Source organism: Jatropha curcas, chromosome 6 (assembly GCF_041381405.1).
Source record: "Jatropha curcas cultivar XTBG-Jc1 chromosome 6, XTBG_Jcur_1.0, whole genome shotgun sequence".
NCBI lineage: Eukaryota > Viridiplantae > Streptophyta > Magnoliopsida > Malpighiales > Euphorbiaceae > Jatropha > Jatropha curcas.
In genome coordinates this window covers 4,080,130-4,104,484 of record NC_143156.1, presented here as the reverse complement: position 1 = coordinate 4,104,484, position 24,355 = coordinate 4,080,130, and the positions used below count along the sequence as shown (strand labels likewise).

Genomic DNA, 24,355 nt, shown 5'->3' with positions numbered 1-24,355 from the left:
TAACTATTCTGCCGGTTCAATTTTGTAAACAGAATTCCGGAAATTATATCAGGGTAAATTAATCCTGTTTCCCTTGGGGCACCTCCTTCGAATTGAGGCTCTTGTGAAATTGTCTCTTTATAATTGCCGTGAGTTGCCCCCAAATCAAGCTCATTCTTCGCATGTTAGTGTACAGAGTTCAATTGTTCTGCTGTTACCTTTTCAGTTACCTCTTTAAGTATGTATTATAGTCAATATAATGAAATAAATTTGAAGGGATTAAGGATGAATACAAGATACTTGTTCTTTTTGGTGAATGCATGTGTTTCCGTGTCATTTATGAGGTCATATATGCCAATGGTTGTGCTGCTCACATCATTTGTTTGTTTTTGTGAATTTCTCACAAGGTAGGGAAGTAGGGAAGAGAGATAATCAAGTGCAACTTTATATTTCAGCATGTGAGAAACAAATTACTCTTAAAATAAGAATTGACAAAAACACCGATGACTTGACCAGATTTTGGTGACAAATTGTTCTTCTGCTAGATTTCTGTGGTGAAGGCTAAAAATTTTGTGAAAAAAGGAAAGGAAAGGAAAATGAAAAGAATAGGAATTAAAAATGAAAAAAGAGAACCTGACTTCCAAAGAAACACAGGAAGAAAATTATTGCACGAACATAGGATCAAATTGTAAAATCTATTCCTTTGTTGCCGACCTCTTCCGTTGTACTTTTTATCTTTCAGGAAATTGAATTTCTCCACCTTCTAGGAGTCTTTCTAGTCTGTTCTGCAGTAACTGCTGGAATCTGAGGTCCAACATCATGGTTTTCTATAGTTGTCATCTTTGTAAATTTGCTCAGCTTCTTCCATCCACTGGTCCATGCTGATGCCTGTTTCTTATTTGTCAACTTGTCAAACTGTCTCTGCAAATTCTCCATGTCGTTTTGGAGTTCAATGTATTTAGTCTTAACACTATCGAGTTCAAACTTGAGTGTGTTTATGTCCTTCTTGGCAGCTGTCCACCCTTCTTGAAATGACTGCGGTGTCCCTTCAAGTAGTGTTTTTCGATTTGGTATCATGGGCTGGTACTGTGCTTCACCAGCTTCTTTCAGGGAGCTACTGGCCAATGCATTGCTTATTTTTACCTGTTCAGAAAAAAGTACTTGCACCACGACCCTAAGTGGTAGTCTCTCATTTTGAGCAGCATGCATACACGCATCAATCGAGAGTTTTTGGCAGTCCATCACACGACAAAGACGCTTCCTTTCATGCTCAGAGAGTGTTGGATGGGCCTGTTGAAATGTGATTTGAATAAGAATTCTGAAAAAAAGGAAAAATCACACATTTCATCTGGAAAGTTGATCCTATAAGTTGTTAACCTGAAATCCCCCAAAACGCTTGAGCTTCTTCTATAATGATTCATCAACTTCCCCTAAAACGACTTCATAAAAAAACTCTTACATGTATACATTCCTTATCACACAATGCTTATAGTTTTCACATTGTTGCTGATCTCATTATCTTGACAAGTCAATTTATGATACTGATGGAAAGAAATGTTTCTCTGTGGGGATGGATGTTGCAGGGGCCATGCTATTTTTTGTCATTTTCTTTTGACTAGTCTCACATTTATGATTTTCCTATATTTAACTGGGTATAGTCTGTTTACATTTATGATTGACATATTCACTCATCAATTGCTGCACAGACATAACTTCATTTAGTTTCTGCAACGCTAGCAGTAGAATTTAGGAATACAGTTAGAATCTTTACATTTATTTATACATAATTATTACACATATATAGTAGGGGTGGATTATTTTCTTTTTCAATTTTTTGCTTCAATTAATCAATCATGATAAGCTGCTTTTTGGAAATAAATCTCTGTTTCAAGTTTTACGAGATGTTCTATACTTGCATGTAAGACTAAAAAATGCAATAGGCTTCTTACTATTCAGTATTCATGATAAAAATCTTAAAGAAAAGTGAAAAAGAGGGATTACCTTTAGATAAGAATCAATTGCTCGATAAAGCCCATCATCGCAGGTTCTTGCAGATTCTGGCAAAGCTTCTGCAAGTACCTGAAACTTTGTCAGTGAGAGGTTTCTATCTCTGGAAACCTCTGTGAGATAACTGTCAACAAGCCTTGCGACTCTCATTTTGGCATTTGGATTAGTAACCCTTTGGTCAGAAAATGGTTGTCTACTTGGACTTGAATTTTCTGTTTGTTCCTGAACCAGGAAATGCTCTAGAAGCCTTTGAACAAGGTCTACATCATACAAAGTCTCGCTCTTGTCGTAAGAAGGAATTAGAAGGTCTGCTAATGTTGCTTGTTCAAACTGCATGCCTACACGTTTCTCCAATTCAGTAACCAATGCAGGTGCCACTTTCAACATGTTTGCCATTCTCAAAAGGCGAAGGAGAAAGCTGCAAGAGACACTATCTTTCTGCTGTGGAATTATGCTGATAAGACTCTCAATGATCAAACGCTGATCTTTTGCCTGAACTGATGGAATGTCATCTTTAGTTCCTGCAACAATCATATGGAGTCCACCTTTCCAACTACTGCTACTGCTATTACTACTATTGCTTCCTTCATCAACAGGCCCTGCCCCATCTTTAATCAAACCAGGAAGCCATTTGGCTGCATACTGCATAATTGCAGCTCCAATCAACTCAAACCGCATACCCTTTACCTTAATAGCAGTAATGACCCTAACAAAGTGATCTATTCTAAGGATTGAAACATCTTCAAACCACCAATCAGGAGGAACTGACTGATTTCTACTAGGACTTGAATCTTTCATATCATTCCATTTTGGACTTGAAACTTTAGGTGGTTTTCCAGTGTATGTCCACCTTATACCTTTTGGATTGGCACAAGCCTTCCAAGCAATGGACTCGCTACATCTTCGAACAATCTGAAGATTCTCTGCCCAAGGCGAGAGCTTTTCACAGCTTTTCAGCACCAATATTGAATCCCTCCATGATGATAACACCACGTAACTTAAAAAAGCTTCAGTTTTGAATATAAGATTGCCTTCTTCCAAGTCTTCTGTCATTTCTAGGTACTCTGCAGCACACCTAAGGCCAGAGATATTGCCTGCTGTTAGATCAACTGGTATGCCATAGCAGAACTTTGCTGCAAGCTCAAACGCCTCAGGTCCTCCTGGAAGATCATCTAATGCAATCTTGTTCAGGTCTGGATCCCGTGATTCATATATTAGTCTATTCATCTTTCCACTCCGAGAAAGTAGTGGATACTTTGACAAGAGCAGAAATAGTGAAGAAGGGTAAGTAAATACATGTCAAGAACTTCTATTTTCTTGTTATTTAATTTTGAAATATAGAAGCTTTAAAGAAGTGAAATTCAAGCTTTAAAAGGGGGAAAAAAAAAAAGAAGAAAAGCTTACCTTGTGCAAGTTGAAATTGACATCTCCAATTTGAATTAGAAAATCACTAGGAATATCAGTTGCAACATACCTGCACAAGAATAATTAGAAGCTGAAGTGCTGAACTATTAACGGAAAGAAACAGATAATAAAAAGTAAAAAAGAAGAGTTTGTACTTCTTTGTATATGCAAAATAAGCCAATATAATCCACATAATACAGATAAAGGAAAAAAATAAAGAAACCAGAGCTTGAACAATCTTGATTGTTTAATGTTGCATAAAAAGTTTTGAGTTCCATTTAACAACCATACCATGACTGGCCTCTGAGCTCAAATCCATCAGTCTTGACGCCATACTTGGCTGAGCTAAGAACTCCATTACCATAATCACGAGCGCCAATAGATTCACTCTCTGAGTCCCACATGATAGTAAACTAAAATCCAAGAAAAACTTGGGCAGGATTTTTTCTCAGGAAGAAGAGTGCCTGAAAATTGGAGTTGAAGCAGAGAAAATTAGTAGGGAAACAGGGAAAAACAAGTGGCACAGAGTTAAGCCAGAAAAAGGGAAGAAATCCCACATGGATTGCTTGGAATTATCTTCAACTGTCGGCTTCCTGTGGATTTTGAAGGCCTCTTACATTACAGGCTGTGAAGTAATGGGCATAGAATTCAGCACTGTTTTTGGATCATTTTGAGTCTGTTTACATTTAATTTCTTTTAGCTTTGGACTTTTTTTTGGATAGTTTTTGTAAGTTCTCTCTGCATAAAAAGACTAGGATATATATATTCAGCTTCTAATCTTTCTTGTCTTCCTTCTCGATGTTATTTTTTTTGTCTTTGCTGTTTTTTTTTTTTTTTTTTTTTCTTTAGTCTCTCAATGTTTAGCCTTCAGAATAATTGCAATCCCAAAGAAACATTCCTCTGTGGAAAAGGAAGAGAGAGAATTGAGAAGCGAGTTCTACCTAGCTAGCAAGAGGTTAGCTAAAGCTGTTGTGATGGGTTAAAATCTGTAATTACGAAATTGCCACTGAGTATTGTAGATGTAGGGTATGTATGGACCATTCACTTTTAATGCGTTTTTGGCTCTTCCCTTGAAAGTGCCTCAGCTAAGTTTCTAGCTTTCATATGGCTTAGCCCTTTTAGGTCTACTAGGAAGAATTACATTGGTGAGCTTCAAACTTTATGCAGGCTTTTCAATTTTCAAATACACTTGAGTGTTTCTTGGCTCCTCAATATTCTTGTAACAAGAAATCACTCTTCACTTTTTCTATGCAATTTTCTAATAAATTCTTGGCAAAAAAAAAATCAAATTTTTTACTGTGAAGAGTCTTTGGACTTTGATTTTACTTTTGTGAATGATAATAGACCTTATGTGAGGAAATAAATGCAGTTTGATAAGTGTAACTTTAATGATTTGGCATTGGTCCATGCATCAGTATCAATTAACATGTTAACTATTTGATTATGTCTATTTGTAGGGCCAAACATATTATTGCAACAATTAGAAAAAAATTTGACATTAAGATGCTTATTTTTCTTTTAGTTGTATGATATGACATTATGATAACTCAGACAGGTAAATTCAAATTTTCACTTTCTTTTTTCTCTCTGGTTATTACATTAGCATAATTCTTCACTAATTTTTAATGGTAAACGTATAATTCACATGCCAATTGATGGATTTTATAAAGCCTAGTGCGAAGGTTCCCTTGTATAAAGAGTTTGTCTAGTAACTTACAATTGCAAGATCAAAATTCAATGATACTATGTTCAAATTGGTGGGTCCATCATTTTGTCTTTAAAGAGATGTATGTTTTTATTGTACAGTAACAAATGATATGCATGTCCATCACCACCATTTGTTTGACTTATAGCTGGAAAAATGCAAGAAATTATTGCCCTTTCCTGCAAGGCTGGTGGTGGTGCTACTTAACTTTTCTTCCCCACTGAAGTGCAGGGCTTTTCACTGTTTGGAGATACATGCTTTGAATATTGTATCAGGTGCTCAGACTTGACTCGGTCTTTCTGCATGTTCATGACCCTACCTTTCTCTCATGCACATCTTTCTCCTTTCCACCTCTTATTTAATCTATATACATACATATATAGAGGCTCATAATTAATGCTGCTTTTATCTTGAATACACTTTCCAGATATACTTCTGTTGTTGATTTAGGCATTTGCTAACAGGTTCCTGAATTATATATATAATGCTTACATTTATTCTTGTTTGTTATTCTTTTGGGTGTAAAAGAGGCTGTTTTTATTAATATCATTATTTTGTAGGATCTGAATGAGGAAGAGAGATGTCATTTAGCAAACAGCAATAAAACAAGCCTCCTACCAGACAGTGATAGAGACAAGGGAGATGGGACCCTCTTAAGAAGTTTGTGGCTAAGATATGATCTCCATTCCTTATCAGCTGCAAGGTAACATTTTTTCAGGGCTCAACTTTAGTCACTTTAAAGCCTGTTGGGGTTAATACTGTTAATTAGTTACATGCATTTATTTTCTTCATTTCATTCTCAATGGCTTCTTATATTGATGAATAAGGGTTTGTACTTACATTGAGATTTAACTTTTGATATTAGGTTTTACATATAAGGAGATAATAACTTGCAATCTCCTAGTTAGTAATTACTTCCAAACAGTTAAACTGAACTTAATGCCTATAATTAGGGGGAATTAAACTTATTATCTGTAATTAGAGGAAGATTTATGTTAACTATGAAGGAGCAAAAACAGTAAATACGCAAATCCTAATCCTCCAATTTTTGATTAAAAAACTGAAAATTTTAATTAAAGAAAAGTTTGTTCAGAAAATTCTTTTTGAACATCAATTAACGGAAATAAAGTTATCATAAATCTTCAATTTCTATTACCCTAAAAAGGGAGACAGGACCTACCCTACAAGCCATGCACATGCATGACCAAATTCCACTCATGTGCTTTGGTGGGTCATTTTCAGGTCCAATGACTTTTGAGTGGTTAATTTGTCCACGTAGCGCATCAAATATGTATTTCTCTGAGATATGTATAGTTAACGTTTTGTTTGGTATATGATAAGACAAAAGGAAAACAAACATTCGTTATCATCGACTCTTGAGATCAACCTATGCAGGATAAATTGTTTTTCACACACTAATACTGTGGTGCTCAAAATTGGAATCTCAAACGTTCTGATGAAAATTTTGAGAGATCAACTGTAAGAAACATCCCTCACTTGTGATTTTCTAATTTTCTATCGAGTAGCTCTTTCAATAGCTCGAACTAAATATATGATAAAAATAATTATCATGTCTAGTTCAATATTTGGATTGAAAAGTTTAAAGCTCTTTGTTTTTGTTCTAATTATTCTCAATTTCTCTATTGGAGCAAACTCAATGTAGTGATTCTTTTTCTTTCTTTGTTTTTTTCTTTTTCGGTCAAAAAATTTGTTCAGTTGTGAATTGGTAACGGATGGTAAAGGAATTGCAAAGAATTATGAATTCCTTTTGGTGGGGTACACAGGGCTCGAATGGTAAAGGAATTCCTTGGTTATGTTGGGATCGACTGTGCGTTGAAAAGACTATGGGCGGTCTTGGCTTCAGACATCTATATTCTTTTAACATTGCCCTAGTTGGTAAACAGCCCTGGCGACTTATCACTGAGCCGAATACTCTTCTATGTTCCATTCTCAGAGCAAAATATTTTCCAGGGGGGAATGTTTTGGATGCGCCTTTAGGGCATAATCCCAGTCTCATATGGAGGAGCATGGTCTCAGTTAAGTCACTTCTAAAAAGAGGGTATAGATGGAGAATTGGTAACGGTTCAAGCGTTAGCATTTGGCATGACCCGTGGTTACCAAATGATAATGATTTTTACTCACATAGCCCAGTTGTTCCTGGTTCTGAGAATATGTCAGTTGGAAATCTAAGGATGTCTAATGGTTGGAATGTGGATTTAATTACTGGACTGTTCCTTCCCGAGGACGTGTCACAGGTTCTATCTATCCCCTTTACTCGGGTTACCCAGGCAGATAAACTAATATGGAATTTCTCAAGTTCAGGGAAGTACCTCGTTAAATCAGGTTACAAATTTGTCCTACCTAACTTTGTGGAGCCTGAAGCAAACATAACTTCGCCAATCTGGGCTAAATTATGGCAATTAGCTTCCCCACCGAAGGTTAAGCACTGGCTGTGGCGGACGTGTCGTAATATCCTACCAACGAAAGCTACACTCTTTGGCAGGCGAATTATAGAGGATGACCATTGCCCTTTCTGCGGTGAAATTGAGACAACAATGCACATGCTATTCCTTTGTGAGAAAGCTCGACTGTGTTGGACTTTAGCAGGGATTCCATTGGATCGATCAATCACTGACTTTAATGATACGTTGTTGGGGTTAATTGATCGGCGTAGTGATCAGCATTGCTTGCTCTTCAGTGTGTTGTGTTATTTTATCTGGTTTGACAGAAATCGACGAGTTTGGCAACAAACTAATGTTGATCCTTACAACATTGTCATGGCAGCCACCGGCTTTCTTAGAGAATGGCAGAATGCGCAGATCGATCGAAGCAACTCCTATGTACCGTCGGCTTCAGTTTTGACATGGGCTCCTCCACCGACTGGGGTTGTAAAGTGTAACATTGATGCTGCTGTCCATACGGCGGAGGGTCGTTCATCGTATGCTGGCCTAATCCGAAATGAAGCTGGGCAATTCGTAGCAGCTTGCACGGGTCATTTTGCAGGGGTGTTGAAACCTCACATCGCAGAGGCCATCGGTCTTAGGGAAGTATTGTCTTGGTTGCTCACGAGATCTCATGGTAGGGTTTTAGTGGAAATCGATTGCTTGCAACTGGTTCAAGTTGTAACAGCTGGTTTTGAATCTTATTCAGATTGGGCACCAGTGCTAGAAGAGATTAAACAACTGCTTTCTCAAATACCATCTTGTGAATTGGTTTGGATTAGGAGGCAAGTCAACATGCCTGTACATGCTCTTGCTCGTGTGGCATGTTTTCACCCTTGTTTCCATCTATGGGACTCGACTCCCCAATGTATTGAAGATCTTATTTCTCATGATTTATTATAATATACTATCTTATTAACTATCAAAAAAAAAAAAAAATTTGTTCAGTACAAAACCAATTAATAATGTTGATCTATAATGCACAATGGAGAAACATAGAATTGACACCAACAAGCCAATAATTGAGTGATGATCATGCATAGAGCTGTACTTTCATCCTCAAAGGAAAAGTACAGAAGCTTAGAGTCATTCAGATAGCACTTAAATGGGTCAAGAAAAATACTGATCATATGAAAAAATGTCATGAAATATAGTCACATATGTAATATAAAATCTTGTCGTTGACAAGTTAGGAAACCGCATGTCGTTCTTATCACTATTTACTTAAGTAATTTGAAAATTCATTGAATGCTCTTTTAGCATTATGTGTATGTCCAAATTTTTTTTTTTTTTTTTTTTTGAAAATTTGTACTTTGAGATAAATAATATTATTATATAAAGAGTAATCAGCTTATTTTCATGAAATACTACTTCTTTATTTTTATATTTATGTTATATATAATGATCACTTTCATTAGTATATTGAAGGCCTTTATTAGTGGCTAACAACCATAATCTTAACTTTCATTTTATTTATTTACCTGTAGGACCCTGATGATTTTTCTTTTTCTTTTTCTTTTTTTTTTTTTTTTTTTTTTTTTTTTTTTTTTTGAGGATCATTTTCCTTTGAAGATGCATCATTACCATTTTGACTTGAAAAAGAAAGAATAAAGGGGTAGAGAAGAATGAAGCAATTATAATCCTAGATTAAGCATTCAACTGAATGTCACTTTATGATTATATGGACAAAAAGAAATCAACTTGACACAACATAAATCTTTTTTGCATTCTCACCAAATTTCATGACTCCTAATAGATGGTGAAGGTCTAAAACTTTTTGTAAGATAAATTATTAATCTCAATTTTGTTAAATTAAAGTTTCAAAACTTGGATCTTTAAAGTGCTTTGTAAATGATTTGCCATGATCATCATCTTCTTACTTAATAAGACTAAATGTATTTACATAGCAATGGTTGAAAGTGAAAATTGAAGAGTCTATGCTGTGAGATTTGAAGTTTTCATGGCAGGAGAGAGATGAAATAAATGTCTAATAATGTATAATTGTTTAGGGTTTTCTAATTAGATGGGAAATTTGAAATATTATTTTTCTTGGCTATGAAAGTATAATTCTATTATAAGAAAATATAATTATAAATAAAAACAAATATATACTCTTATGTCAAATAGTGCAATTAACTTTATACGTTTGACAAATAATTAACTTCCTTTGATAATCTATAATTGTATTGATATGTAGATCACATATCGACTGATAGCATATAAACAAGTCTAATTGCAAAAATATTTTATTTTCATTACTTTTATTTTTGTGTTTAGCTGTTTTTTAAAACTTTTTTTTTTTAAGTTAGAAAAATCTTTGGATTTGAATCTATTCCAAGTTAAATTTTATTAATCACGTATTCAGTTTGTTAAAAGTATACTCGAACTCCAATTCATCCTACGCTTATTTATAATTTATAGCATACGTACGCTTGTGTATATATATCCATTTTTAAACTCGACTTTTAGCTCAAGCTCAATTCATTTATTAAATAAATTTTGGTATGAAAAACTCTTTAAATTTATCCAATGAGTATAAGCAAAAAAACTTTTTATCCATTTAAATTTTTTTATCCATTGAATCATCCAAATCGAAGTTGTATATTGAGAGATATGACCAAAAGAGTACAGACTGTGCAGGCTGGAAAACGCGACGCACGCGCGAATTGCCTAAAGAGGTCGCGACTTGTGCCTGAAACTCACTGACTCTCATTTTGCACTGTACGCGACCGCGATTTTCATTTGCGCGCTCGCGACTTTCACCTGAAACTCTCTGACTCTCATTTGGTGCTGTACGCGATCGCGACTTTCAAGTGCGCACTCGCGAATTTGGCCTGGGAATTCACTATCTCTCATTTTGCACTGTACGCGACCGCGACTTTCATTTGCGCGCTCGCGACTTGTGCCCGATCACACACTGACTCTGATTTTTGCATCTCGCGCTCGCGACTTTGCAATGCGCGCTCGCGACTTTCACCTGGAAACTCACTGACCTTCAGGTGTGCATTACGCGCTCGCGACTTTGCAAGGCGCGCTCGCGACTTGTGTTTTCATGCACTTTTGGACTTTATTTTCTATGCAATTGGATTCCTTTGCTCAACTTGTATGATTCCAATCATTTTACAACAAAAATACAACATTAAATCATGTATCAAAACAACATGCAAGCATACAAATGATGTGAAATCAAATAAACATTATGATTTATGAAGTTATGAACGATGAATATGATGTTGTGTTATATCATTGACATACCAACATTATGCTCCATTGAGGTTAGGTAGAAACCATGTAGATAAGGCTATGTCGCGACATAGGATAGCAGATCTGCACCCCATACAGTTTGGTACTCCAGCTACAGGCCATTGAGTGGATATGATTATATATGGGCCATAGCAGCCAAGCATACAGTATTCATCCAGTTTCATACAGTTTTTCTTATCACTTCGGTTTCACTATAACCTTATGGAGCCATACAAATATCTTGACATAACATTTCATGAATCATACAGTCTTATCACCCAGTACGAAAGATAATCAAGGTATAAGGAAAGGATCATGCTATATGTGCTTATATGTTTAGTTATCCATATGCATTTACATGCTCATTTTATCTATGTATGTGCTTAACTGTTTCTTTATGTGTTGAGATATCCACTGAGCTTTATTGCTCAGCGAGTTACCTGTTTAACTCGCAGGTTTTGAGATTGGACCGTAGAGAGTCAGCCTGCAACTGCTGCAGTTCATCTGTAGAAGACTCAGTATTCAGGGTAGCTACTCATTTGGATATGTATTTTTTTGTCTACCCTTTTTATGGCATGTACAGGACACACAGTTGGGCCCATTTCATTTGACACTAATATCATGTTTTGTAAATATTAAGTACATTATTAATGTAAACAGCATCAGCATGATATTATATTCAATATACATTATGATTTCAGCATGTCAGATCATAAAGTCAACCAGTTTGTAGCGTCTCGGTTCGGTTCATTCGGGTTACGGGTGGACCGGGAAGGGATGTTACACTTATGAACTAGCGACTTAACCCATTTACAATTGTAATGCAACTTAGTCATATTTCTTGTTTCCAATCATGAGAAGTCTGACATTCTGTGGAAGTTGACAAAATATGAAATATATCAGATAGGTTTGATGTTGGTAGGCAAGTCATGTGTTTGCTGATTGGAGTATGCATTCAAATAGGAAGATATTTGAGTGTTGTAAACTTGTAAATGTCTAACCATAGACATTAATTCTAATCAGAACATTTTTTGTATATCACATGATCTAAGATGATAAAATAAAATGACAACTAGGTTTTGTGGAGATGGTAGTGGAGGTGGGAAACGAGCCTCGTTGCCATCCATTCTGTACCCACATGTATGTCCCCATTGGTCGTTGGGGTTTGGTACACATTTTCTACGTTCAACCCCTTTACCCATTTGCATGCCTAATCCGTTAGGTGATGTGTCTTCTCCCCCATCTCTTTCCCTTCCATTTACTACTTCATTTTCAACCAAAAGCCCTAATCAATAATAGATCCTTCACTTGAAATGTTTTTGGAGGTCATGGACATTACATGTTTTTTATGCTTTTATTATAGATTTCTTTTTATAAATTGTTCTATTGAAATTTTGATCAAGAAAATAGTAATTAGTAGATTCAATTGAATGAATTAAATAGATTAACTATCAATAATATAAAGTATTTACTAAAATGGAGGGACTAAGTAATAATTTAGATTAAATTTAAGGATTAAGTAATAATTCTACCATTATATTATTACTAGATCAATCCAACCGTGCAATTGAATTGGACCCACTTCATTAATTTTTTTGAGTTCAACATTTTTTTTTTTAAAATCCAGATGTTACTTTGTTCTAGTCAGGTCTGTTGTTTCTGTGAGGGTCCACTCTAGCATTGGTTGGTCTTATTGGTGAGAATGTTTTTTGGACCCCAATCAATTTTCTTTCTATTTTTTTTTAATCTATTAGAAGGAAAAAGATCTTGATGATGGGTTTGCTTCTCTCTCTCCTTTCGCTATATATATATATATATATATATATAGGTGTACAACCCGTGGGTTCGGTTTTAAATCAAACCGAATTGATAAAGTTGAATTATATATTTTATTAAACTGAAAAAAAAAAAAAAAAAAAAACTGAAACTACGTATAAAATTGATTGAATCAAATAGGATTGTTAAAGTTGGTTCTATTTTATTTTTGGACACATTCGACTATTCTCTATAACCAAACAAAACATTACTAAAATTACCAAAATTCATAAACCGAACAAAACCGAGTAATCCAAATAGCTAAACCAAAAAATCGAACTAGATCTTTTTTTTTAATTCGATTTTTTAGTTTTTAATGGATATAAGCTAGAGAGAGAGTTTGACAACCTCAATCCCTTCTTCTGTTCTTCAAACAGTATTCTGTCTCTCCATTATTATTGGACTGCAGTGTTGACGATAGTCTAATGTAGGCCCATCCCTGTCTTGTGTGTCAAACACACATAGGCCCAAACCCAGCCCAAAATTGGGAAAAAATATATTACTATAGGTTTTATAGAGTTCACAAGCAAAAATGGAATTGGTATGCATTGCCCATAAGTGTTCAATTTCCCATGCAAAATTGAAAATAAAAATGCAAAACTATAATTGACATAATAATTAATTTAACCACAAGCACAACTAGAAGTTGAAGCAGCACTATTATTTTTCACTTCCTCCAACTTTCTTGTTTTCACTTCAGTAAGAACATTTCTAGCCCACTCAGAGAAATATGTTTCATTGAATCCAATTTTACCACCTTTGTAAAATGACATACACCGGCGATCATCTTCCCCGAAGGGGCAGTGATCGCCGGTAGGGTCTCGCCATGCGCCTTGATGTCTCATACCAGACCAGCTAGCAATCCAATGGTAAACGAATTGACCTACACCAGCAAGTTTTAGCCATCCTTTGGGGAAAAATTCCATGACACTGCTATTTCTGTCCATTAGGAACATGTTGGTTAATTGTGCTCCATGTGGAGATACTAGAATATCTGTCATGCCCATCAGCTTTACCTGATATTTTCACACAGCGATTAAGAAAATAATTAACAAAACTAATTATAAATAAAATGATTCTTGATTTGACTCAATTACCCTTTTGTTTCACAAATTAATTCAAATTCAATAACTTTTTAATATCATGAAGAGAGAGATGTAAAATGTATTATATTGTAATATTTTTCTTTTCATAGCATGAGGTTAGCCAAAATTTAAATTACACTCAACCTCTTCAGAAAATGAGGAGTGGCTTTAGAGTTTAGATGTGTTTTCCCATGTGATGCTACCTTTTTGTATGCATGTCTTGAGCACCACTCAATATTAGCTTTCTTCAAAGAACATTTTAACACCCTAAAACTGTTGAATGACACTTGATAAAGAAACCTTTTTCTTTTTTTTTTTTTTTTTCTTTTAAATTTTTACGTTTCTTTCTTTCGATGAGGTTGACAGATGAAGCATGGAGTTTTTGTAACTTATTAGATTGAAAATGGAAGAAGAATTAATAGCATCAGGAAGAATGTTTAGATACAATGCCAATACTTTCTTCTTCTTTTAGGCACAAGTATCGTAAATACTTGTAATATAAAAGTTTAGGATTTCAAATTTTAATAGCATGTTTTCCTTTGAAAATTTTCAATATAAAAAAAAAAAAAAAAACCATAAATAATATGGTATTGTTTTAATTATTTTTAGTTAAATTGAATCAAACTAGAAAGAAGAATCAAACTAACCTGCTCACAGAAAGTAAGATTATTGGAATATGCCACCATCAATTTGCAACCTTCAACCTTTGCACATTCCTTTTCAAAAATTCCAATCACAGCAGACTCATTCTTGAAAGATCTTGGACCAGTTCTCATAAACAAAGTCATACCAATCAAAGGCAAACCCTTTTCATTAACTCTCTGCAACAAGCTCACATTACAGGAAACCCTAGCCTTACATCTCAGCAAATCATAAGTCTCAATTCTTCTCTCCCTTGACATGCCACCTTCGTTGTGCCTCATAACCACTGCCTTTTCAAAGCAGATAGGGTCATTTTTATTAGCCCATTCAAACCTTTCAACATTTGGTTCTTCACCTCCAAATGTAGCTCCTGTTAAATTTCTTAACCATGCACCCATTTGAAACCTAAGCTCTCCCCAATGATACAAAACCCATCTATTAGGGTTTTCACACCCATTTCTTATATGCCAAGCAACAAAAGGTACTATAGCAGATAACCCATGCCAAATATTGTCATAATTATAATGATTATATGACACAAAAGTTAAGCCTTTCATTAAAGTAGCATTAGAAGGTAGGGTTTCAGGCCAAGCTAGAGCATAAGAATTCCAAGAACCATCGTGGGTATCGTTGCCTTTTAAACAAAGTATCCTGAAATTTGATGAGTTTGAAGGGAATTGTTGATATTGTACTCCACCTTCTTCTTGAGTATCATACATTGAGCTCATAAACCATGTATGGCCTTGAAGCGCTTTGTCTTGATATCTCAAGTCTTTGAGTGGAAGAAATGTGACACTTTCTTTAAGCTTTTCTGACAAAGATTTGATTTCTTGGTTGCAAGTTGTGAGCTTTTGCCATCGATGAATAAGAGGTGAAAAAGATGGTGAAGTAGTAGTATGAAGAGATTGGATTTGAAACAGAGTGAAGAGAGCTACAAAAATGGTTAAGAGAAATATGGAAAGGCAAAATGGTGACATTGTAGAGTGTTTTCTATGATGTTTATCTTTTTTAGGTGGTGGTTTGGCCATAGATGTTTATTATGGAGGTTTTTCTCTAGCTCTTATCTCTAAATATGGTAGGAAATTAAGGCGGAGAAGCAATAATTAATTACTGATCAGATCCCAAAATCACATGCATATAAATTCTCTTGCTCTCACAAAGTCCAAGAGAAAGAAGAAGGAGGAGGAAAGAAACCAAAGAAATTTTGGTTATGAGGCTTGAGAACAAATCCAAATGTCAAAAGGTAATTAAGAAGATGATATCAAAAGGAAAAAGAAAAAAACAAAAAGGGGAAAAGAATTAGATGAGCAAATCATGTGACTTACAGTTTGAAACTCTTGATGTAACGTGTACAAAAACTAAAATAATGTTTTTTTTTTAACTGAGAAAAAAGGCTTATTAAATGTGCGAGTCACTAACTCACCTACTAGAAATGTTTATCGCAACATTGAATTGAAAGGTTAAAAGGTGGATTAAAAAGAGAAGAGGTAACTAAATGGCTAATTTCATTTAGTATTGTGGCTTTATTTGATTTTGAGCCTACAAAAGTTAAAAAGTTAATAAGGCTCAGTAACTCTCGCCTTTAAATAACATTCACCAAATTGACGATAATAATCTCTGTGGTAAAAAGGATTTGAACCTACGAGAGATAGAATCTCGTAAGAAGACCAATCAAATCACGTCTGATTGACAAGTTCATAGAAAATTAATAGCATAACATGATACGCTGCTTATTGAAGCTATCTGTTACTTATTTATGTTTTTATTAATTCAAAGTTATTAGAATTTTTCTATTACAAATTTGTTTGCCACCATGCTTTTTCTAATGTTTTGTTGACTTCTAAATTGAAAATTTGAAGTAAAAAAAATAAAAATAAAAACGCCTTGCGTAGAATAGGTAGATCACAAAATGAAGATCCGAAGAAAATACAAACTCAAACTTTAAGTTACTTGGGAAAGAATTCTTTTACCTTTATTTTAGAACTTTTATATATACCTTTGAGATCCATCACTGCTTGAGGTCTAGTAGGTCTACTTAAAATCAGGAAATAGATCTAAAGGCGTTTTCTTTTTCTTACTGTTTTTTTTTTTTTTTTTCCAATTATAATTGGAGATGCCAAGCCATGTAGAATAACACCAACTTGCAGAAATCTTCCATTCCTCCCTTTGCCAGTTCAAAATAATAACATTGAACTGAAACAAAAGTAGAATATAGCCAATGGGTCATAATCAAGTGTCTGTCTGGTTATGTACAAGATCAGGCGTTCATGACAATCCGTTCCCTATTAATAATTTCTGCTATACCAAAAGAAGGGGTAAAAGATAACAACCCAAATTCTATTTACAGCAAGATTTCAATTTACAAGCAATGTTTTCAGCATATGCCAGGTCAGGCTAAGCATAGAAAATAGATCAGAACACACACACACACTCACAGAGTTAAATATCACAAGGTTCTCAAACCAGATTAAACAAATAAATGAGTTACCTCATCATTCACCTACAAATGTCATCTTATTGTTACAGAACTTCGTCTTCACTGTTTTAATATCCCTCCAGCCAGAATGAGTTATCTTCAGTTCCAATTATTTGCTAATATGTGGCAATAGCTGAGTCAGCATTTTACAAGCAGGATCAGAATGCTGTACAAAGATTGTTAACCTTAATGTTAGAGGAACATTCTTGTCTGATAGGGAGTGCAGGACCACACAGCCTGCTTTTCTTTGGTTCCGATATTCTCACATGTGATATTGCCACTGCAAGTATATCGACCGGTTCGCAGTCTTGCTCATCTGACCTCTTTGTTGAACCACCCAATGATAAAATTAGGCTAGAGTCATCACTGAGAAAACTTCTGGCTGTTATATCATATCTCTCGGACTCCACCGCATCTATGTCAGTCAGTTGTGGAGAAGTCAATCTTACACGGTTTCCAAACTTAGGTTTCGTGGTAAATACATTCAAAGTTGGTTCTGTATAGAACAAGATCCATGGATGCCCTGCAAAAATACACATGATTATACACAGTAACCAAAATAATAAAACTTCATAATTGGTAGAACTAGAATTCTTTTTTTTTTTTTTTTTTTTTGTCTTGAAAAGAAGAAAAATCGAAGCAGAATATCAATATTTTGTTATCTTTAATGTCACAAGAATTGCTCCTTCTGGCTATTAGTTCAATACGAAAAGCATATGGCCTGCATCCCAAACCATTGGAAGTTAGCCTCAGTGTGATACTTCTAAAAATATCCAGGAATCAAAATGACGTAGACACGGACTGGATTAGCCACTCGAGTAGGATGCATGTGTACATATCAAATGACTGGAAGCGCACAAATACTACCAGATATTTAACACCATTGGGCTTCACCTTGGATTTTTGAGTAGCTGGTTTAACAGGGCAAAAAAGAGATTACCTTTTGCAAGTTTATTTAGATCTTTTTGTTTAAAAATTTAAAGTAATCCAGCATGGTCTAAAATGCTTAACATCTTTTTTGATAAATAGTATCGCAAGAAAAGCCAGAAAAGGAATAGAGTACTAAAGCTACATCTTTGACGAAAGAACCTAAGACTAAATATCTACCAGAATTATAGGAAAAGAGGCCTCTCAAAAAGTTATAGTTTTAACAGAACTGATAAACGGACTTTAAGACATTAAAGAGACTACAGTTCCTCTCTTCTCATAAACTTACATTTGTACAACAGCAATATAACCAACCATGTAAACTGCAGCCCAGTTTTTCAATTCCACTCAGCTTGCAAGATTATCTTAAAGCTGAGTATATGTATATATATATTGTGCATGTAAACCAATGCATAATTTTTATATGAAAATTGAGCATATAGGCTCATGATTAAATGATCAATCGTATTCTTTTGTCCAAATCTCAGTCTAAATATTTTCAGTAAGAAGCCTCTGGGATCCTTCCTATGATAAGTCTGTTAATCAAGGGCAAATGAAAGACAGAATCTTACTTAAAATTTCATCAGCAGTTAATCTAGCTGAAACATCCCTTGTTAGCATACGAGCAATTAGATCCCTAGCAGGTTTAGAGACCATCTCCCATAATCCACTCTCAAAATCCAGGTTGACATTCTTAATCGCCTCAAATATTGCATTCGCCGAGTCACCTTGAAATGGAAGAATCCCCACCAACAGAGCATGAAGGAGGACACCGGCGCTCCAAATATCAACTTTTTCTGAATACTCACCAAGTAAGACTTCAGGAGCAACATAAGCAGGACTTCCAACAACACCTGTCAGACTCTGACCTGCAAAGAAAACATAATTTATCTATCTTTCCAGCAAACTACACATAATCAAGCACCAAGAAGATAAACCTGGTAGTGGGAAAGAGATCAATATCAGAGGAAGAGAAGAATGTATAAGAATTGAAAACTACTTGTAAGCACAAAACAAAGAGTAAAATAAAGGGAAAAAAAAGATATTTCACACACACAAAAGGAAAGATTGGAGAGGAAGATGACTACAGAGTTACAAGTTAATGAATGAAAGAGAAGTAATGCTACTACATTGAATGCATTATGTAAAAAGTACCAGTCAAGCTCAAGGGCAAGGGCATATTCTTTGGGACTACAATAAAACTAATCAGACTTTATGGACGAACTGAAAATATCAAGATGGACTCGCAATAACAAAGAAAATGTATAACTAGGTTGAAAACATCGAATAGAAGGAAACCCAGCAAAAACATATCAGCCATGAGAAGTGCAGAAATTTAAAATGGGCCAGTGGGAAAAAGTAATGGCATTCAAATATAAAACAGATAAAAAATGAAAAATGATGAGCTTAAATTGACTTCAATTGAATTTATAACTTGTGAGAAAGAATTTGATTTCTTAATATTATGGCAAGGAGATGGCTTCAAGTAGGACCAAATAGGGGGAAAAGGTCCATATAACAGACTCAACTAGTTTGAGATTAATATTTCTGAGTTATCCGACCGCCCACTAGTGGCGTCAATGCAATGCATGCAGAGTAACAGAAAATGCTATAATTATATACATATATAGTCAATATTAACTGCCAATTCACATTAGGCAACTTGGCATGCTAATTATAAGGAATAACAATTAAATCATGAATCACCCAAAGAACCAAAGAACACATAAATCAATTCATGCGCCGAAAGCATTCAAAGCCATGGATATAAATTTATTCAAATGTAAGAGGTTTAGTTTTAAAAGGCATTTCCAGCAAGGTAAAATGTGCTGAAGGCAATTTTTGCAGAAGTATTTCCATGCAATAATGTTGTTATAACACACATAAATATTTGTTATGCACACATTGAGTTTTTTGTTTCAATCAAAGACAGAATTCATCCCTTGTTTCTCTTTCTACCATGGATGGAGATCCAATGACAAATGAGTCATTTAGATGCACCAACAATCACTAACTATTCATTTAAGAATACAACTACAAAGGGAGATTGAGGCAGTCCATCAAGTTCCAGGCAACAAAATAAAGCAAGACCCAAAGTCCCAAAGAAACTGAAAATGCAACCTGAGTTGCAAATAAATTTAAGGACCCTCAAGCACTGACGCAACCAGTTGCTGCTGTAGGATAGATTTATTGCACCTCTCAAAGTTGGTCCAATTTAATCCCACCTTGAAGCTGCTTGGCTGGCACTCTAGGGGACTATCTGATCAACGTGTAAAAGATGTTGCAGCAGTAATGGTTGAAAGCTTAAGAAAAAGCTATACATTAGGCATCAAAGCAGTTCCAACTTTCAAACATTGTTGCCAAAGATATTTACATCTACCACCTGAGCCTTATCATGTAAGACATGAAGTTGTAGCAATAAACTTGAGGAAATTCATGCAAAGGCATTGTTAAGTCGTTCAAAACCAAAAATACACCATAACAGAAGTGATTGCTCAAATTAACAAAAGTTTAGCATACAAAACAAGCATGCACATAATCAGTCAATTTTAGTTCTAGAGAAAATTTCTTTTGGTTTCTGCATTCTTTTAAAATAAAAATTTATTTGGTAAGAGTCCCTGATAATCCATTTAAAATAAGATGCATTATGTAGTTCATACCATTAAATGATTACTTGGAGAACTGAACTATATATGGAGTTGCTTCTGGAAATCATTTAATGACTTTCTAAACCTTATTTCAGTACATTTTACAAAGAGTCCAGCAGTAGTTATTTGCCAAAAGCTTGAAAAGGCACGCAGATAAATATAGCAATTCAACAAAATAATAAGAAAAACAGCATTACCATTTGAAATTCTTACAGCCAGCCCAAAGTCGGCAAGTTTGATTTGCCCAGATGTTGCAAGGAGGATATTCTCAGGCTTTATGTCCCGATGAACAACACCCATATCATGGCAATATTTGATAATCAAAACCAACTCCCTTAATATATGAGCAGCACGACGCTCTGAACATTGTCCTTCCCTAGCCATCTGATCAAGCAGCCGTCCCCCAGAGCAGAGCTCCATCAGAAGATAAAAATATTCCGAATCCTCATATACTGCCTTCAATGTCACAAGGCCTGAATGACCAGAAAGGTGCTGCATTATCTCCACCTCTCGATGAACAAGGTCCTCCCCCTTGCGCAACATTTTGCATGCAAACTCTTCTCCAGTCACTTTACTTCGACACAACACCACAGATCCAAACTTCCCTTTCCCGATCATTGCACCCAAATCATAATGGTCCTCGATCTTTTTCTTTCGACCCATTTGTGTCGCCACATCAATACACCCAATTTTCCTCTTCAGACCCCTACATGGTGTATCCAAAGAGAAGCTTCTACAATGTGGGGCAGTGACAATTCCTTTAACTACACTCCTACAAGAACCAACTTCCTTACCTTCATCTTCCTTACACTTCTTTTTCAGCCTTGAATAATCTCCTAGTGACAAGTAAGGCCAAATAAAAGTTGATAAAGCAGTCGAGGACTTTGCAAATGATGGCAAAATTTCTAGGTCCTTTCTCTTCCTTCTTAAGGACTCCATCAAATACCCAAGGTGAAGTAGTTCTCAGATGCCCCAGAAAGATGTACCACGAACAGGACACTGCATTTCTAAACTTGTAATATCACTCACTCCCAAAAAGCACAAACCAAAAAAAATGATGAACTAAAAAAGTCTCTTCAAGTGAAATCAAAGCAATAATCACTCCATCACAAGATTGGATCCTTGCATATGTTCCGCAACTCCAGCAAAAGGAAATTGATGAGGACAATCTTTTACTTTACTCAACCAGCAAAACCTTAATAGTAGTTTGAAATCAGAAGTAATACGAGCAAGTTAGTATTAGACTTTCGCACTTCAGTCTTCAGGAGCCTTTCTTCTTCTTTCGAACCATGTTCACAGATAATTCAAAGACTTTAGACATTGATTGCTTTCTATTTACAAACAAAATCTGTACACATAAAAATACCCATTAATGCAAATCATTAACACCAAAAGAAAAAATTGAAGAAAAAAGAATTCAAGAATGCCCATTTGGTTGCTAAAAATTGACAACAAATAAATAAATCAACGGATCAGAAAAATCAACATGACTCGTTACTTTCATTGTAACCTGAGACAACTAATCCTCACCTTAGCAAAACCAAACAAAAATAATCCACTCGTAAAAGGGGCAAAAAGATCAAAAAGATCTACTTGATTGTAAAGAAAAGAAAAATCTCAAGCATCAACTATCAGTTTATAGTTAATAGGGATATGACATAGCTGTTTATCCCACTCAACAGCACAGGAAAAAGAAAAACAGTTTCATAACAATAAAACCCAGTTTCCCAATTTCTAAAACAAAACCAAAAAATTAAAAAAAAAAAAGGGAAAAAAAAGAAAAACTAGCCCAGTTTATCTTTTACTTATTATTTTCTCAGGAACCAAACAGCGGCTAGAAAGCAAACCCATCACAGAAAACACAAAAATAAAGAGAATGTAAGAAAGAATCAGTAACATACCTTCATAGAGAAGAAAAATGAGTAATTGATAGAAGGGTAATGGCAACTGTTTAAGGAGGATTAAAGGAAGGTCTGATGGAAAGGGAAAGGAGCATTCTTTAAGTATTTTTGAGTGATCTTGATGCAGGGAAAAAGCACAAACTACACGTGAAAGACTGAAAACCAACAAACCAACCATTGGTAATTTGGTATCTCTTGCGAGTTTCCTAATTAACTACTTTGTGCTAGCGATCAATTGGGACCCACAACGCAATCAGATGGAGGTGGAGGTTCACTTACCCGCCACCTGTTACCAATATTTTTATGTTCCATTTATGCAAACTGTATGATCTTTTTCATAATTTATTAAAAGAAAATACATCCAAGCTCCAAAATTATTTTTTTTAAAAGGTAAAAATTATATCATAATTAATGCTTTTATTCTTTTTATTTTTTTATCAATTATTGTGACTATCTTAATTTTCATTTTAAAAACTTATTTCCTGAGGGAACATGCTCATCTTTCAGGTTAAAAATGCTCGTTTTTTTGGTGAAAAATAAAAAAAACCTGATAATCAATATGTAAAAAAAGTTTAATATATTATAATAATTTCATAAAAGTAAACATATTAAATCAATTAAGAAATGATTCAGACACTTAAATATATTTTATTTTTTATTAAAAAATAATTAAATAATTACAAAGAAACTTTATCCTTAATTTTAAATAGAGAATTATTATTAATTTCAAATTCGTGTGTTGTGGTGGTGCATATTTGCTTTCTAGTTTACAAAAAATGAAAATATAAAAATTTATATTCCTTCCGTCTTGTATATATAGGTTTACTTTCCTTTTTCATTTGTCTCAAAATGTAGTTCTATTTCATTTTTTAAAACATCATTTATTATCTAATTTCTTTACATACTCCTATTTAATATACATCCATCTTCCCAATCAGGATTTAATATTTCAAAAGGATATTTTGAGAAAATATTAAATAAAAGATATAATTCAGCCATATTAATTAGTTGAGTAAAATACTTTGTCATCCCTAAATTATAGTCAAATTAACACTTATGTCTTTATATTATCAACAAATAGCTTTAGCCTATTACTTCTATTCCTTTAGCTACAAATGTTCAGGACGACATCCTTATATGGCATTGGAAAGACTCGGGGATATATTCTGTGAAATCTAGATATGTGGAACGTGAAGATGCTTGGCAGTCGGGTTTTTGGAAAGCTCTTCGGTCACTGAAAGTTCCGTCGAAAGTGAGGCATTTCCTCTGGAGGTGTTGTAGAGACATTCTGCCAGTTAAAGCAACTTTAAAAAGAAGGGGATTGGAGCTTGATACAAGATATGATTACTGTGGTGCTGCTGAAATGTTACTCTTTGCTCTTGTTGCGTGTCCAAGAGCAAGTTTCTGTTGGCAATTTTTTGGTGTTCAGCTTAATATTGGAATTTTTCCAAATTTCTTACAGATGTTGGAACATTTTACACAAGGTGTGGAAGAATGAGTTTTTTGAGAGTTATATTATGGGACTATGGAGTGTTTGGTTGAGCCGTAATGAGCTGAAAGAGAACCAAGTAGAAGAAAGACCTTATCATGTGGTTACTCAAGCTAGAAGTATGCTAGCTTCTTGGAAGAAAGCTCAATTGAAGTCGTCTCGTTCAGATATAGGTGTTTCTGCGGGTAATCAATGGCTTCCGCCACCTGCAGGCACTTTTAAAATAAATTTTGATGCAGCTCTTCTCCCTTCTGTTGGCCATGGAGCTTTTGGTGTCGTAATTTCAAATTGTCATGGCGGATTTGTATCAGCAGCAGCGTCATCATTGTAGGGTTGTTCTTCTCCAGCAGTAGCTGAAGCTTAAGCGCTAGAAATATATTGTCCTAGTTGCTATCGGACTACTCTCGTTTGCATATTCAAGTTGAGACCGATTGCCTCCAAGTTTACCATGCTATGAGGAGCTCTGTCCAAGATTTGTTTGAGTTTGGAGTTGTCATTTTCTGAATGTAAATTACTCTTAGTCCAATTGTCTAATAGCACCTTGACTTAGATTAGAAGACAAGCTAATGATATAGCTCATGTTTTGACTAAAT

At 34.8% G+C, this 24,355-nt stretch overlaps 4 protein-coding genes across 4 annotated transcripts; 1 reads left to right on the top strand and 3 right to left on the bottom strand.

Annotated features, from left to right (window-relative positions):
- Positions 1-408: 408 nt before the first annotated feature.
- Positions 409-4,290, bottom strand: NPH3 (Phototropic-responsive NPH3 family protein). The gene is made up of 5 exons (XM_012213794.4): positions 3,948-4,290; positions 3,682-3,854; positions 3,391-3,460; positions 1,981-3,240; positions 409-1,269 (listed from the first exon to the last, which is right to left on the bottom strand). Exons 2-5 carry the CDS (start codon positions 3,792-3,794, stop codon positions 718-720), a joined length of 1,995 nt encoding a protein of 664 aa, XP_012069184.1. The 5' UTR covers positions 3,795-3,854; positions 3,948-4,290; the 3' UTR covers positions 409-717.
- Positions 4,291-13,120: 8,830 nt separating this feature from the next.
- LOC105631732 (uncharacterized) lies at positions 13,121-15,368 on the bottom strand. Its single transcript, XM_012213901.4, has 2 exons — positions 14,327-15,368; positions 13,121-13,610 (listed from the first exon to the last, which is right to left on the bottom strand). Exons 1-2 carry the CDS (start codon positions 15,347-15,349, stop codon positions 13,218-13,220), a joined length of 1,416 nt encoding a protein of 471 aa, XP_012069291.1. The 5' UTR covers positions 15,350-15,368; the 3' UTR covers positions 13,121-13,217.
- A 1,392-nt stretch (positions 15,369-16,760) lies between these two features.
- On the bottom strand, positions 16,761-22,455 carry LOC105631620 (serine/threonine-protein kinase PEPKR2). Its single transcript, XM_020678288.2, has 4 exons — positions 22,274-22,455; positions 20,570-21,720; positions 18,297-18,593; positions 16,761-17,320 (listed from the first exon to the last, which is right to left on the bottom strand). Exons 2-4 carry the CDS (start codon positions 21,309-21,311, stop codon positions 16,956-16,958), a joined length of 1,404 nt encoding a protein of 467 aa, XP_020533947.1. The 5' UTR covers positions 21,312-21,720; positions 22,274-22,455; the 3' UTR covers positions 16,761-16,955.
- Positions 22,456-22,765: 310 nt separating this feature from the next.
- On the top strand, positions 22,766-24,093 carry LOC105631731 (uncharacterized). The gene is made up of 3 exons (XM_037640024.2): positions 22,766-22,780; positions 23,397-23,638; positions 23,736-24,093. Exons 1-3 carry the CDS (start codon positions 22,766-22,768, stop codon positions 24,091-24,093), a joined length of 615 nt encoding a protein of 204 aa, XP_037495952.2.
- Positions 24,094-24,355: the final 262 nt, after the last annotated feature.

Excerpts from the sequence above, each read along its gene's own strand:
- LOC105631732 (XM_012213901.4), bottom strand. The coding sequence starts at position 15,349 with ATGGCCAAACCACCACCTAAAAAAGATAAACATCATAGAAAACACTCT. Across the intron at positions 13,611-14,326 it reads ATCTTACTTTCTGTGAGCAG|GTAAAGCTGATGGGCATGAC; the intron begins GTTAGTTTGATT and ends TGAAAATATCAG.
- NPH3 (XM_012213794.4), bottom strand. The coding sequence starts at position 3,794 with ATGTGGGACTCAGAGAGTGAATCTATTGGCGCTCGTGATTATGGTAAT. Across the intron at positions 3,461-3,681 it reads GAGCTCAGAGGCCAGTCATG|GTATGTTGCAACTGATATTC; the intron begins GTATGGTTGTTA and ends ATTCTTGTGCAG. Across the intron at positions 1,270-1,980 it reads CAATTGATTCTTATCTAAAG|GCCCATCCAACACTCTCTGA; the intron begins GTAATCCCTCTT and ends ACATTTCAACAG.
- LOC105631620 (XM_020678288.2), bottom strand. The coding sequence starts at position 21,311 with ATGGAGTCCTTAAGAAGGAAGAGAAAGGACCTAGAAATTTTGCCATCA. Across the intron at positions 18,594-20,569 it reads GGCTGTAAGAATTTCAAATG|GTCAGAGTCTGACAGGTGTT; the intron begins GTAATGCTGTTT and ends TTTTCTTTGCAG. Across the intron at positions 17,321-18,296 it reads AACTGCTGATGAAATTTTAA|GGCATCCATGGATCTTGTTC; the intron begins GTAAGATTCTGT and ends GTATTTTTGCAG.
- LOC105631731 (XM_037640024.2), top strand. Across the intron at positions 23,639-23,735 it reads TACTGTGGTGCTGCTGAAAT|ATGTTGGAACATTTTACACA; the intron begins GTTACTCTTTGC and ends AATTTCTTACAG.